The 16142-nt window shown below is 42.0% G+C and overlaps 1 protein-coding gene and 2 long non-coding RNA genes across 7 annotated transcripts in view; 1 reads left to right on the top strand and 2 right to left on the bottom strand.

The window, feature by feature from the left end:
* The first annotated feature begins 133 nt into the window (after positions 1-133).
* The window catches only part of LOC116067032, a 48889-nt gene continuing 32880 nt past the window's right edge, over positions 134-16142 (top strand). For all 5 annotated transcript variants that reach the window (XM_031323318.2, XM_031323316.2, XM_031323317.2 and 2 more), the window contains exon 1: positions 134-416. In XM_031323318.2, coding sequence (XP_031179178.2) covers positions 390-416 — 27 coding nt within the window. In that variant the 5' untranslated portion in view covers positions 134-389. The remainder of the gene's footprint in view (positions 417-16142) is intronic.
* LOC116067036 lies at positions 10154-12207 on the bottom strand. The gene is made up of 4 exons (XR_004109094.2): positions 11937-12207; positions 11475-11645; positions 11054-11188; positions 10154-10949 (listed from the first exon to the last, which is right to left on the bottom strand). It is a non-coding gene; the product is annotated as an uncharacterized LOC116067036 (long non-coding RNA).
* Positions 12902-14970, bottom strand: LOC116067034. Its single transcript, XR_004109092.2, has 6 exons — positions 14697-14970; positions 14138-14603; positions 13923-14014; positions 13725-13841; positions 13076-13151; positions 12902-12976 (listed from the first exon to the last, which is right to left on the bottom strand). It is a non-coding gene; the product is annotated as an uncharacterized LOC116067034 (long non-coding RNA).

Below are 16142 nucleotides of genomic sequence, written 5' to 3'. Positions count from 1 at the left end.
CATTTTCCTACATGTTTGTGTCCATGCAGCACAGACAGCATGTCTACTGCACGGTACGGGGACCCTAAAATCAGATGAACTGAGAGGAGGGAGGAGTCACTCCACGACCTCTCTCAATACCACCGTCCTCAGCAGCTGCTGCAGATCGCAGTTCGATCATTTGAGCACAAACATGGACGCAGGGCACCTGGGAGAACAAAGAGAAGAAAACAGACTTTTGTCCGGTTAATTTTCACTTGGACTCAAGCTCGTGGTCGACGGTTACACATCGGAGTAGTTTATCTTTTTCTCTGTAGCCATGTTTGCTCTTATACTTCTGCAAATGACAACTTACTATTAATTTCCTGTTGGGACAGAAGTTTTGCTAACGGCGGCTGTAACTTTGGATCATGGAGCAAACCAGCTTCGGCTGCCAGGTATGTGCTTATGGTTTCAACCGCGCATCAGACTCACTTGTTGTTGCACCATGTGCATCAGGGAAAAAAACGTCAAAGCTGCTCAATATAAGATTATTTTGTTGTGATCATGGTAAGAAGGCTAAAGCATTTAGATGTTGATAACTTCACACCTACATGGAAGAATCTGCATTATACAAGTAGATCCGACCAGGCAATTTGATTAGTCAACTTAACATTTAAAACGTTCTCAAAATGGCATGCTTAATTTGTAAAGTGGGAGGTCCCGGAGCGCAGTGGGGGTGGTGGATCCGGCGACTCAAAACGGGGGTTGGAGGTAACAGAACCAAATCAAATTACACTGCCTACGTAGCTTCTCTGACTAAAAAAAACTAAACAACGCTGTGTGTACATCAGGGCAATGTTTTTTTTTTATTTCAGAACGTGCACTGCATGGGTACGAAATGTAATGTCTCCACATTCTTAATTGGCGGAAACGATTTTTGCTTGTTTGGAATCCGACTAGCCAGCGTATTTGAACCGTTCTCTTAATACATCCATGATTTGAACAAGTTAAGGAAACTTTGTCTTTTTCACATTTTTCCCCTGAGTGAAACCATAGACCAGGGGTGACCACACCTTTTCAGCTTACGAGCTACTTTTAAAATGAACAAGTCAAAATGATCTACCTACTATAAAAATGCAAAACATATATTTATTTATACATTTATTTATAAATATATTAAATTATTTATATGTACAATATAAGTTGGTGTACCCTGCATAACTGCATTAACCCATATTGCACAATACATTTTTTTTTTGTGTCATCACCTCACTCTGATGACTTACACCGAATGGAATCAGCCAGGGATGCATAGTCCGGACAGTAGCTGCTGATAGCCAGCCTCAAGCACATTTCCAAATGATCATCAGTCATAGTGGAACGGTATTTGGACTTAATAATCTTCATGTGGGAAAAGGCTGACTCGCATAAATAAGTGGAGCCGAATAATGCAGTCAAGGAAGTAGCACATTTCTTCATGTTGGGGTACTTTTCCTCTGTGAGTAAGTTCCAAAACTGTCCATGAGCCCTGGACTTGAGCTCAATGTCAGCTTGTAGTGTTAGGATCTCGTCCTCCACTTCAGACGAGTTCAGGTGAAACAGTGTTGCAATTTTTGATGCAAGTAAATCAACCTCAGCATCTTCCCAAAAAGGGTAGCACATGAATGTAGCGACTGGCTCCAATAAAGCAAAGTCTTGAAACCGTTTGTTAAAGTCTGACAGACAGTTTTCAATCTGCTCTGTGTAGCATCCAATGTCAAGTTGCGCACATGCCTTCCCTTGCATCTCCAGTTCTGATACGAGGTTCTGGAAGTTTGCCAAATCATGGTGCTGCAGCTTTGAGGACAGATGTTGCATTTTTCATTTGAACGCATTAACTGAGCTGATCATATTGACCACTGTTTTCTTTTCCTTGCAGCTCAACATTAAGGTCATTCAACATGTTGGTTTAATGTTGGTGATTAAAAATGCTAAGTCTAGTAGCCACTGATCGTCATTTAGTTGGTTGTATTCTGTATGTTTAGATACAAGGAAAAACTCTTTAATCTCCGCACAGAGCTCTCGAAATCTTTGCAGGAATTTCCCTTGACTAAGCCATCTTATGTCAGTGTGTAGCAACAATTCAGTGTGGTCGCAGGCCGCCTTCTCCAGATGCACATGGAACAGCCGTCTTTGAAGAGATCTGGCGCGAATAGAACAGGCGATCTTCATTGCCACATCATTATCTCTCATGTTGAACATTTTTGCGCATAACGTTTGTTGGTGTATTATGCAGTGGTAATTGAGGAAGTCGGAAGGTATCATTCTTGTTACGGAACGGCACAGGAGGTGGAACCCAAAAGCAGACGAAAAACACAATAATCAAGATTAAGTGTTTTAATGAGTGAAATATATATACAATAATTGTGCTGGTGGCAAAAAGGAGGGTTGTGTCGAGGGAATCCAGTGGTGAGTGGTGGGTGCAGTGCGCTCTCCAGAGCGTACCCAGTGAAGTGGTGGCGTTGACCATGTGCTAAGGCCTCCTCCAGAGTCCAACAAACAATTGAGTTTGAGTCCAATCCTTACAGAGAGAGAGAGGAGCAGGCGGGGTGAGCAAGCAGGCAGGCAGGAGTACGAGCAAGCAAGGCAGGCTGCAACAAGAGGTAAACACAGAAAATACTTTAGCTACACAAGCTAAAACACCAGGATAACAAATAACACAGGGAGCCAGGAGTGCAACTATACCACACTGGTAGATGGTACGATCTGGCGACGAGTGGATCACAGAGCCAGCCTTAAATACTGCAGGAGGTTGATTAGGGAATGAGCTTCACCTGGTGCCACCTGCCAGCTAAGCCGCGCCCACAGCTCACAGTAATTGTCACAGGAGGGAGGGACATGAGAGAAAACAAACAAAAACACAGAACCAAAAAAGAAGCACGGGCTGCCATGATAACATCATGACAATTCTCCCTGCACTTGGCAATAAATCCATTTGAGCAGCCAACCATTGCGGGCGCACCGTCCGTGGTGATGGACACCAATTTGCACACTGGGAGCTGAGTTTTCTCAAAGTTTTTGAAAGACTGAAAAATGTCCTCACCGCGTGTGTTCTTTCATGGGCAGTACTGTTAAGAGCTCCTCTTTTGCAGTCATATCGGTAAACACCATACGAATAAAAATGCACAACTGGGCTGTGTCACTCACGTCTGTAGACTCGTCCAATTGCAGTGAGAAACACTCGCAGTCCGCGATATCCCTTCTAAGTTTCTCGGTCACATCCTCGGCCATTGCTTCACAGCACCGTGTAACTGTACTTCTTAACAGCTGGAGAGATTTGAGTGAAGATACTATGTCTGGTTTGTTTTTAAAGTCTTCAAACAACGATTCAGCCGCTTCAACGAATGCCTCTTTTAACATCTCTCCGTCTTGGAAGGATTTCTTGTGTTTAACGATGACGTGACTCACCCAGAACGATGCTTCGGTGGCGGTCTTCGCTTTTGTGGTAAGCCGTGAGAAAAAGGCCTGCTGTCCGGACAACTGGGATTTTAGTTCTTTCACCTTTCTCCTTCTCAGTTCGCTTTTCGGAGGGAAGTCAGTGTCGTAGCTTTTATGAACAGTCCGAAAATGCCGCTCCACGTTTCCCTTCTTCGGAATAGCAATGGTAGATTTGCAGATGAGGCAAACGCACTTCGAATAGGACATTGTGAAGAAAAAGTCCTCCCATTCTGTATGGAAGTGGTAGGTTTTTGGCTTCTTACTTGGTCCAGCTCCCCCACTCATTTTTGTACCCTTTCTTAAGTTTAGTAGAAATAACTTAGACTAACTGGGCAACTTGCTAGCTTGCTGGAATTTTGCCGCTGTTGTATGCACATGCGTGCTGACCCGTGTGTCAGAAAAGATCAGACGTTAGACTGGTTGTCCTGTATGTCAATCAAGTGACAAATGTCATAATGAGGATGGATGATAGGCTGACGTCTATTTTTTTTTTTAATGCCATGCGATCTACCCACACTACCTTTGCAATCGACCAGTAGATCGCGATCGACGTAATGGGCACCCCTGCCATAGACAGTATATAAACTGGACCAACAGATCCCGTTGCTCTGGACGGAGACCAGTGAAGGATATTAGAAGCACTTTTCCGGTGAGCGCTGAGTGTTACTGCGCAGCCTCCAACTGAGAGAGATGACGTGAATGTGACGTGAGCAACCTGTCTGAAAGTTGTAAGTCTTCTGGTAGCTGTACCAAGAGAAATCTCAATCATTCCCAATTTTGCAGAGATGGAGAGCGTAGGTATATGTAAGGAGATAACATGGGCACAGGCTAATTATTGCTAACTAAAATGCTAGTTAACATTAGTAATTAAACTTAAACAGCTAATATAAGTCGAAACTGCCTGCGAGCTTCTCCTGTACTATACGGTAATTCCTCTACTATGCGACAGTAAGTCGCGTGGTTATGACACACTCACCAAAATGAATGGCAGTCAATGGGATGCTAACGGCGGATGAGTGCTTGTTAGCATCAAAATGGCACCATAGGATCTACGGGTTGTTGACAGATGCTTACCCCCTTGAGTGAAAGGAGGCTAACAGCAATCTCAACAAGCACAAGCGCATGTGTCACTTGAAGTGCCTCCCCTCCCTCCGTCCCTCTCCCCCCTCTGTCTTACCCTGAAAATTCACCTCAAAACGCATCGAAAATGCAAACAAGATTTTTGTGGCACTTCAATGGAGAATAAAGACTAACAAGACAGATAACAAAATTGAACACTACACAAACAGTAATTAATTTTTTTCATTTAGGCGATTCATTTTTCATAGTGTCACTCGAGGTGCCGGATCCAATAAAAAAGGTTCCGGATCCAACGTTGGAGGTTCCGGAACATGTTCCGCCGTGTTCCGGCTCAAATTAAGCCCTGATGCTAACGTTAAGTTACATGTGAAGTTCGCAAGCGTAGCTATAGAAGCCAAAAAATGACATAACAAAACGGATAGAAATTAAGGACAACGGCTGCCTGGTAAAAGGAGCTGTAGAAACAGCAACTCTCCTTAACTCTTACTTTGTGAACTCTGTTAAGGAAATAGTAAACTGTAATTATCCTGCACCCCAAGATTTACCATCTATAGATGTCTCTCAACCGGTCTTTTCCCTAACAGATGTCTCTGAATCTGTAGTAAAAACAACTCTGAACTCTCTTAAAAATTCCAAATCAAAGGATGTTTTTGGACTGGATGCCATGCTTATAAAAAGTCATACAGATACCTTTATTAAGCCAATAACAAAGTTAATAAATGCTTCAATTACAGAAGGGAAATAAAGATTGGAAAGATTGGAAGTCAGCCATAGTTGTCCCAGTCTATAAAACAGGGGACCCAACTGATGTGAGCAACTACAGGCCTATTAGTATCTTACCAGTTGTCTCAAAAATTGCAGAGAAATGTGTTGCTGAACAAATGACCACTCATCTCAACACTAGCCCTTACACACTGCATCCTATGCAATTTGGTTTTAGAGTAAATCATTCCACTGAGATGGCAAATTGCTTCCTCCTGGAAAACATTAAACTTAAATTAGATAAAGGAGGTGTTGTTGGGGCTATATTCCTGGATTTTAAAAAGGCATTTGATACTGTGAATCATCAAATACTTATTTCTAGACTAGCCAATTTTAATTTTTCATCTAACGTGTTGAATTGGATTAAGTCTTATCTTCCAGATAGGTTTCAGTGTGTAAGAGTGGGTAATGAAACATCACCCTTTATGATCAATGAGATGGGTGTGCCCCAGGGTTCTATCTTAGGATCTCTGTTGTTTAGCTTATATGTAAATGACTTACCATCAATTTGTACAGGGTGTGAAGTTCAGATGTATGCAGATGATACTATAATATACGTCCATGCAAAAACTAAAAAAGAAGTAATTCGTAAACTTAATTTAGCAATGGAAAATGTAACTACATGGCTTCAAGATTCTCACCTGTGTCTAAATGCTAAGAAAACTATGTTCTTTTTCTAAGAAACACTCTACTGCAGATTGTGACCACAAAATCTATGTGTCTGGTGAGAATATTAAAGTTGTCTCTCATGTCAAATATCTTGGTATCATCCTTGACTCCAACTTGTCTTTCAAAAAACAAGTGAAAAAAGTAATCCGAATAACTAAATACAATATAGCCAATTTTAGATATATAAGAAGCTGCCTAACAACTTCAGCAGCAAAATTATATTTGGATTCAATGATTATCCCTCATCTACTATATTGTATGACAAGCTGGACGCAAGCAAAAGATACAACCCTTAAGCCTGTTCTTTCTTTGTATAAACAGGCCCTCAAAGTGTTAGACAGAAAACACAATACTTATCATTATTGTAAAATTCTTAACAAACATGGCATCTTTAGTTGGGAAAATCTAATTAAATATAATGACACCTGCCTAATGTTTAAAATCCTGAATGGCAAAGCTCCTCCACCACTCAATAATAATTGTATAAAACAAAAAAATTCTAACAATAGAACCACTCGGTCTGTTCTGAGAGGGGACTGTGTAACCCCTTACAGGTCCAGCTCCTTCAGTCAATCGTGTTTTTCTGTTAGAGCCTCTAATAGGTGGAACACTTTACCAAATGAAATAAGAAACTGCACCACCTACCATCATTTCACACAAAGTCTCAAGGCCTGGCTCTTGCATAGTCAGAGTTGTGAACATTTTTAAACCAGTATTTTTTTATTAAAATATTATATATTAATATAAATTTATTATTGTTATTACTGATAAACTGCTGCTAACATGTTTGATGTGTTGATATCTTGCCCGGTATCAAATTTAACTCGCCCTGCATTTTTTTTGGGGATGTATGAAAAATTAAATTGTATTTTAAATATTTTACCGTCTTAACAATCAGTGTAATATTAACGCATACCTAACGACTGATGTAGCCTAGTATCATCTTTTCATTACTGCTGTTACGGCTTTGCATGGTTGAGCGGTGTTAGAAGATGGATTAGGTCTATGTTACTATGTGTTCTGATGTTTGCATGGCTTCCTATGCTGAAGGTGGATACTGTTTGATGTGTAGCTGTGCTGGGGTTTTGATGCTTCCTGTGGCACTGCATGGCAAGCTGAGAAAGCTTTTCTGTTGTTTTAGCTGTCTGTATGGTGTCTTGACTCTTGCTTGTGTAGTTTAATCTGTACTAATGTCTCGTTGACTTCTGTCTGTGTAGTTTAACCTGCACTAATATCTTGCTGCTTCCTGCTGCTCTGGTCTAAAATCATCTGGCCAAAGGACTATAGTTGAAAATTAGCTGGCTGGCTAACACTGGCACATTTACAGAAATGTTGATTAATGTGTGTTGTCCTTTTATAAATAAATAAATACAAATACAACTCTGTCGATGGACAGTCTGCAGATGTTTTAGTTACAAGATTGAGCTAGCAAAGCAGTTTTGTGTTTTATATGTGCGGTATTTATTCAGTTTGGGAAATCCCACGATCTCTACAAAGCTCACGTTAGCTTAAATTGGCTGGCTGACTAAAACGGGGAGGGATTAGAATTTTTTTATTTTTATAATTAATCGCAACATACACTAGAGGGTGTGATTTAACGTCATATTATTGGTTACGAACCTTGGTGCAATAAAGCCCCATTGGTCCTAGCCGCATCACTGCAGTGCCAACAGGGGCGTCGGACTGGGGGGAAAAAGGGGACTGAGTACCCAGGGCCCTCATGTGAGGAGGGCCCAAAAAGATGCTAGAATGAATAGCCGTGGATGCGGGGGAGGGGCCCATAGAAAATGCCTTTCTACAGGGCCCAGAATTTTGTGCTACGCCCCTGAGTGCTAATAATGACGTTAAAACCTGATTGGGGAAGTGGTGGCAATCAGCAGCTTGCGTAAACAAACCACACAGGAACAGCATTTGTTCACTGCTGGGTTTCAGCTCCTTTTTTATTTGCAAGGCAAAGTACTGTGTAAGAAGCGCACATTTTCTTGCAGTAATATAACATTGGAGACTTCATCCTTAAAGAGCAACATGCAGGTTGGACACTCATATATAGTATAGTGTACATATTAATGATAAACAACTAGATTTTTAAAACTGGAGAAATATATAACTATGCCATAAACGATATTTTGAGATAAAATTGTGATAAAATAACTTCCTCACCTATAAATCACAGACCGGAAGTGAGTCTGGTAAGTTCAAGCTCAAATTACAATGGACGTGGATGAAGAAACCGAGCTCTCCAATGGCCTATAATTATGAGCCTCCTAGGCGAGATAGAGGCCAGGGGGAGATTAGGGGGGAGATCAGGGGGAGGAACAATGGGCAGAGGAGAAAGGTAGAGTTGTGGTGTCAACAAAAAACAGTGGTGAATCGGGCAAGTGACTTGGTGAGTTACTGTAGCACGGTGGCTAACGCTGGTTCATCTAGGGCTAGTACCTTGGTGTTATGCAATAAATCCGCTTTAGCAAACATACTTTCGACCTTGTACTTGATTAAACATACATGTAGATTGTCTTAATTTAAGCCAGCAACGTTTTGTCTTCTCATATTCTACAACCTAAGATTTTAACGCTGAGACAGGGACTGTGCAGTCCATCCAAGCGGGTTAGCACTAGCTACAGTGACTAATGACCATGCCATAACAACATAAATAAATAATGTCAATACCTAAGCTACAATAACAACAGTCTAACAGTCATCTCACGGTGTCTACAAAAATCCAGTGCAAGAGGGAGGGAGAAAGGGGCAGATTAGGAAGAGAGGCAAGGGTTTCTCTGATGGCTGATAATCGTTTTGTTGGCTAGGTGCTTGTGCGGACGTTGTGAGGCTATGGCGTCGGCGGTGGACAGCATGTGTTGTCGAGAGGTGGATGCCTACTAGGCACTAGTTGAAGGTTTAGTCCCGGCCACGGACATTACCTGCCTGACCAGGGCATGAAGTTAACTTTTTTGACCACTGGATTTAAAAATCCACCTGCCACAGGGACTTTTTACCAGCCAGTTTTTTTTTTTTTTTGCGTCATAAAGGTGAAAAACAGGAATTGCTGTGTCTCTATGATCCTATCCTGTCCTATTGATGGTAGCCTACTCGTGGACATTGCGCCATCATCACGTGCTGTAGTAGGGGGGCCCGCCTTGATAATCCTGCATAGGGGCCCGGTGTTGGCTTGTTACGCCACTGAATATATGAGATGACTGACAAAATCAGGAGTAGCCTACGCGCACCACAACAACAAAACACTGGTGAATGTGCACCATAACGCATGAATTTTTGTATAGTTCTTAAAAATAATAAAAAGGAAACTTGTTTTGGGGAGAATAATACTTATTACTATTAATTAATTACTCTGGGCTGAGATTAGGAACCTTACCAAAAAGGCTCAGGATTCTGCAAATGTTGGTAAAATATGAAAAAGGCCGGTGGATTTAAAACACAAAATAATAATTTATTGAATGAATCAAATATGAACATATCTGTCACTGTCGGTGGCTTTTTGATCTATACATTGTTAGTTAATTTCCTATCCTGGGCTGGGACACACATTCATATGGTTTAATAAAGTACTTATTGGACTTTAACTTATCATTGCACTTACAATAACGAGCGTAGTCATCCTGTAGGCCTCATCTGCGTTTTTTTTCCTGCATCCACCGCGCGTGCGCGTCAGTCGCGGGGGAAATGGAGCAGCCCAGCCCGCTGCAGAGAGCCGACAGATTGAAACAGCAGGCGCTGACTTTAGAGTGAAAAAACGTTACAGCGTACATTGATGTTAAAATGTATAGAGGTTGGCAGGACGGTCTGAAATGTTTTGCATGGTCTTTCGCTGTATGTTTTGTTGGTAAATGTGAGATGTTCGAGTCACACACACGTCTCGTCTTCATATCAGAAACTAGGAAATTAATTTCCCGTTCTCACTCCCGCTTGGTCAGTGGCTGCACGTGGGACTGCTGGGATTGTGTGAGTAATGAAAATGCGATAGGGGGCCCCGGCTGTCAATCAATGTCTTCCAGTGATGCGGGCCCCTGATTGGACCAGGCCCGTAAGCAACCGTGTACCCTGCTTACCGATAGTTACGCGTCTGAATCACTCAATTGTCATTGGCAACCCGCCAGTGTGGCAGGTAGATTGACAATGTTACCTGCCAATTGCAAAATTCACCCGCATTTGGCGGGTGGTCGGGTGTTAATTCCATGCCCTGTGCCTGACGCTCCATCCCGGCTTTGATGCCTGCTGCCTCAACCCATTCTCGCTGCAGGTAGCATACCTCAACTTCAGGCAGGAGCATAGCCCTCTCCAAGCCAACATACCAGAGTATGTTTAGACAAGACTAATTTATAACACTATTATATTATTATACACTTCTATTATAGTCGTCAGTTTTCTACACAAATAACATAAACTTTGTGTCAAAATTATGTGCATTATTGATGCTGAGGGTTTAGCAGATTTTTAAACTCCGATGTGCATACATACCTTTTATGGAATAGAATAACAGAAAATGTTACATCAAATACTTCTATCACTCTTGATCGTATTGACTATGTTAACAGGATTATCAATATCAAGATTGCACCCCTATCATTACTCTAGGCAATTCCGATACACACACAGTTTCTGGGCAGGGAGATCAGGAAGGCGATACCTGCTTGTGTTGTGGCCGCAATTAGGAGGCAGTTTTCAGAGGAAGGAGGGACATACAGAGGCTTCCAATGGCCCCATATGGGAGGCAATCAATAAAAATATTTTTTTTTACAAAATGAACACACAATCACACAAAGTGTGTTGTATAAAATGTATTTATAATTTCATTGGTAGTAACTAGGACTTAAAACGTGAATGACGTTCAAGATGGTGACCGACTGCCTCATCCTTGACGATCTTGTGATGCGTGGAAAGAGGGGCAGGTGCAGCTGAGGACAGGATGGTGCTGTCTTCTTTGAGAGCCTGTGGTGACCTTATGTATCCCTCTTTCAGTGAGATCATCAGGGTCGATGCATATTCTTGATGAGGGAAACAAATATTGAGATCACATTCAGTGAAATAGTTAATTCATTGACTGAGTCACCTAAAAATGATCTTTTAGAAACTGAATGGAACTGCTCACCGTATGATGGTTTCTCTTTTATGGGTGGAATGACCCAGCCACCCTTACGAAACCGGGGGTAACGAACTGCATAGCGTGCCTCACCATTATTTGTTTGGGCTACGTCTGTGGAAGTGGAAGGACGCTAAGAGAAGTCTGTAGGAAAAAGGTACACTTTGAGTATTATGTACCACAACTAAACCAATGTGGTGTGATACACCAGCAACACATTACATTCCAGCATGAGGTTAGTAAGGTTAAAAATGTTTCAAGAGGCGATGATTCGATTTCATGATTTTTTTCTTTTTTTTTTTCTTCTTTTCTACGGACAGTAGGCTATGTGATGCTGTTGTAATGATGCTTTTTCAATGAGGTTTTGGCTGCCGTGTTAGACTGCATTAGCTGTAGCCATATTCATCCATTAACCTTCATCAACATTTACCTGCTGTACATTCCAAGAAAAGAGTAGCCGGTGTGCTTTGGCGCAAAGTGCAGGATTAAAGAATGGAATGCCTCCAAGGAAAATGTTTGGTGTTCCTGTGAGAGCCGTTGAATATCCTTCAGCAGGGCATTCTGGAAGCAACACTTTCCAACTTCATCGCAGCTGTTGATCCTGTATAAAACAGTGTATTATTATTATTATTATTATTATTATTATTATTATCACAAACACTGGCAAGGCATGATTACATTTAGTTCACTTTTTTTTTTTTACTTTTCATCAGGAATAAGGTTGTTGAACAAATTTAGAATTCAGATGTGATGGGACCTGCAGAATTTGTCATTCTTCCTCTACAAATGGTTATGCGTTACATCTCTAAGGCAATTGGTAAGCATACTCAAACAAATCTTTGACACGCACAATGAAAATTTGACCTCTGACCCCAATTGTACACTATTGTACCTGGTTCAAGCCACTGCTTGTTTCTTCCCTCTCCTTCCAGAGGTGGGTGTGTACATTGCGGAAATGAAGGGTAGCTGTGTTCATGTATATCCTGAACATGGTTCAGCATGCTCTGCCACTTGGCCTCCATCTTATCGGGATCGCCATTTGGGGTGGAAGATGCAGTCCAGTATTAAATGGTTTATGGTGGCGGGCAGGGCTTAATTTGAGCCGGAACACGCCGGAACACGCCGGAACATGTTCCGGCACCTCCGACGTTGGATCCGTAATCTTTTTTATTTACCTTCCGGCACCTCCTGTGTCACCATGAAAAATTAGTCGCCTAAATGAAAAAAATAAACTACTGTTTGTGTAGTGTTCAATGTTGTTATCTGTCTTGTTAGTCTTGATTCCCCATTGGAGTTCCACAAAAGTCTTGTGTTTGCATTTTCAATGCGTTTTGAGGTGAATTTTCAGGGTAAGACAGAGCGGGGAGAGGGACGGAGGGAGGGGAGGCACTTCAACAGCGCGGCGCTGCACTTCAAGTGACACAAGCGCTTGTGCTGGTTGAGGATAAAAATGTCAAAAAGACAACAAAGTTTGCTTAACTTTTTCGAATACGCCGACTGGCCAAGTCGGATCCCAAACAAGCAAAAATCGTTTCTGCCGATCAAGAATGTGGAGACCACGGTGGGTTTTATGTTTTAATTGTCCGATGGATAGTTGCTGCTTTTGAAAACGATCGTTGCAGTGTATTTTTAATTTTTTTTACATTTCGCACCGATGCAGTGCACGTTCTGAAATAAAAATAAACATTGCCCTGATGTACACACAGCGTTGTTTAGGCTTTTTTAGTCAGAGAAGCTACGTAGGCAGGTGTAATTTTTGTTTTGGTTCCGTTACCTCCAAGCCCCGTTTTGAGTCGCCGGATCCACCCCCCCCCCCCCCCCTGCGCTCCGGGACCTCCCACTTTACAAATTAAGCACTGGTGGCAGGTCTCCATAGCTTCAGGTCCTCGCAATCCTTCTCCTTGGCCACAGTATCCAGTGCTTTTTGTAGACCTGTTCCAGAGCAGAAACATGAAATATCGAACAAGCTAATAGAATCACAAATAACATCCAAACTAAGCAAAACTACGGTACCAACATTACGTTACATACTTTTCCCAATATGCCAGATGTCGTAGAAATGGCTTGTTCCTTCTGGACACAACTCCTCACGGACCCACTTAGCAAACTAAAACATGCAACGCATAAAGAATGAGAATATTTATGTACTTCAAGTGATTCTGTGCAAGTCAAGATTGTCGGGTGTAAATGTTGCATGTTTGTCTTTTTTTACAGTAGATGTTATGGTATAGACGTCTGATAGGTTGGGTATTTCAGCAGGCAGGTGTTAAAAGGTTTTTCATCTATTCTAAGGAGCTTCCATATAAGGATTAGTTTTGAAGGTACCAGTGTTCCACAGAAATAACTAGACTGGAATGTGTGAATCTATTAGAAGTAACTTCCATATAAGTATTAGTTTGAAGGTAAAACTGTTCCACAGGAATAGATAGATTGGAATGTGTGAGGACAAAAGAGTATAAAACGGAATTATTCTGGTGTTCAAGTCAGTCATGCTTGTGCACGCAGCAGTGTGTTAACAAAAGGTGTCTCCTTGTCATGAGAGTTTGTTTGCTGTTTGAATAAAGCTGCATTTGATCTAAAATCCTCGGAATCGTCATCTGTTGAAGTCTCCACCAACATTTCCATATCAGCCCGATATCGAAATCCATCTATCTATATTGGTCTGTCCAAGCATCTTTACCTGGCGATTTCTGTCGGTTATTAGGGCTGACACCTGCATGCCTTGGTCCTTCAGGAACCGCACACTGCGCTTCAGACCTTCTATCTCACACCAGTTGCTGCTTGGGACTTCTGAGCTCTCTAACAAAAAAAAAAAGATTTGGTCATATCGGTAGCTTTTAAACCTGACACCTGATTTGTGTCTAGGATATTAACCTACCTGGACAAGTTGAAGATCCAAAACCTTGTTTATTTGGTCTTCAATCAATCAAATACGTTCCATATTTGGCACAATGTCCTGGAGAGTCTGATCTATGAATGTCAAAGACAGGTATTTTTAGGTTAATGGAAACAAAAATCACAGACACTTTATGTATCCGTTAATACTGTTTTGGCCTGTTTTCTGTATCAGCAATAGACGCTGAATCGTACTACCTGCAGTCACCAGAGAGGATCAGTCCACCCCCAATCTTCTTCAGCTCTCTGATGATCCCTCTCTGCTCATTCTGCCAGGCCTGCATGATTACAGGAATTGTGTAGCGGTGCTGTTGGCGGAAAAAAGAGCTTGCACTGATGCACTGCAGGCCAAACAGCTTCAGTGTTCTGATGGTCTGAGTAGCCATGCAGCCCGAAAAGTGAATGGCACCGCCGAGTAGAAGATTGCAGGCTGGCATGTTTCGGTGCAGCATATTTTGATTCTGCTATTAACGCTGATAGCCAAATGCTGTGCAGGCCTGACAATGTATATGAAACAGGAAATGAATACAACTACTAATACCAATATTCCTCTGGAGTTGAATCATGGCCTTCCTGGTACTCTATTTGTCCCTGGGTTTTCCCACAACAGACCGAGCAAATGGTGAACAGGTGGCTTAGGCAAACAATGAACTTGTCAGCCACACTGGAAAAAGAAAAGGAGAATGCTCATTAATGCTGACTATGACACAATTTGTGGACACACAATCAAAATAAAAATAGGTATTCATTGTTTTACTTGGGGTCATTGAGAGATTCCTGTATTGGCTCTTCTGGATTCTCCTCATCAGATGACTCACTACTCATCTCCTTGTCTGGGATCCATGACAGATCAGAACATGACATCAGAGGATGATTCGTCCTCACTTTGGACAGGACTGGGCAGTGGAGTTGATATTTGTTGCTCAAACCATTCAGTCTGAGTCCCCACCCTAACCATTTCAGCCTTTACCTGAACAGCAAAGATAAAAATAGATTCATGTTGACAGTTGTACAACATCATAGTCAGTGGTCACAACCAGTGTTGGGGAAGTTACTTTTAAAAAGTAGTGTTTACTCGTTACTTCTTAAAAAAGTAATCCGTTACTTAGTTACCTCCTATGGAAAGTAACTTTACGTTACTCGTTACTTTTACGTTACCTTTTAAAGCAGGCGTCTCTGGCAGAGACTGAAGTTAGTTATACAAAAACTATCTTTGACCATAAAGCCAATCTCTGGTTTATCAGTGAAGTGTCTGAACTCCACTGCAGACTGGATTCTCTACTCACAGAGTGACGGCTGACTCATTATGAACGAGTCCAGCGCGGGTCATCGGCGTTACACGGTGTTAGTGTATGTAATGTCTGTATCGACTTGCACAGCCACGATGGTCCGTGCATTGTCGTAGACACATGCAGCCTCTTTTCTTGCATGTCCGTGCAACCGACACAAGTCCACAGCGGTCCGCTGCGTGTATGTATGAGGCCATCTCCACCGCATCCATCTGTGAGGTTGTCAGCTTTGTGTCTGCCTGGCTCAGAGCGCCGTCCAGCAAAAAGCCACGAAGCCTAAAACGCTCTCAAAAGTTAGCTTTGGCTGCTAACTCGCTTGCCATGATTACTCTGCTACCAGCCTCTGTCACGTCCCGTGTGGAGCTTGTGAGCGCGCAGCTGAGAAGGCTGTCGCTGTCAAATCTGTCCCTGGGAAAAGTAACGTTGCGCCGAATTGAAAAAGGAACTACGTTTCATTACCAAATTTTCAGTAGTAGTACACTACTTTTTACCCGAAAAAGTAGTTGCGTTACTGTAACACGTTACACCCAGCACTGGTCACAACGCATGCACAACCTAATACAGTCCAATATAAAATGTCTTCTTTCTACCATTAGAAGTAATTTGTAAACGTTTATGTGTCATATACAGCTAATGATAAAGTTACACTACCTGATGAATGTTGCACTGTGACCCACGATGAAGCACTAATGGTCCAGGATCCTGTAGAGAGAAGCCCTCTGTATCTTCAAAATCTACAGTGCTAGGTGAATCTGTCCCTTCATTGCTGGCTGCACTCCAAAATCTGAAAACACAGAGGTTCAAAATCACACCCAAAAATAGGATAAAAGCTTAGTTACCAACTGGATCAGTAATAAAAAGAGAAATAAAACCAAAGCAGACTCCAAGAAATCTCCAGGTCGATAACTCTCCAG

The sequence above is a fragment of the Sander lucioperca genome, chromosome 16, assembly GCF_008315115.2.
Source record: "Sander lucioperca isolate FBNREF2018 chromosome 16, SLUC_FBN_1.2, whole genome shotgun sequence".
NCBI classification, from domain to species: Eukaryota; Metazoa; Chordata; class Actinopteri; order Perciformes; family Percidae; genus Sander; species Sander lucioperca.
Note: the sequence above shows the minus strand (reverse complement) of the source record. Positions and strands in the feature narration are given on the sequence as shown.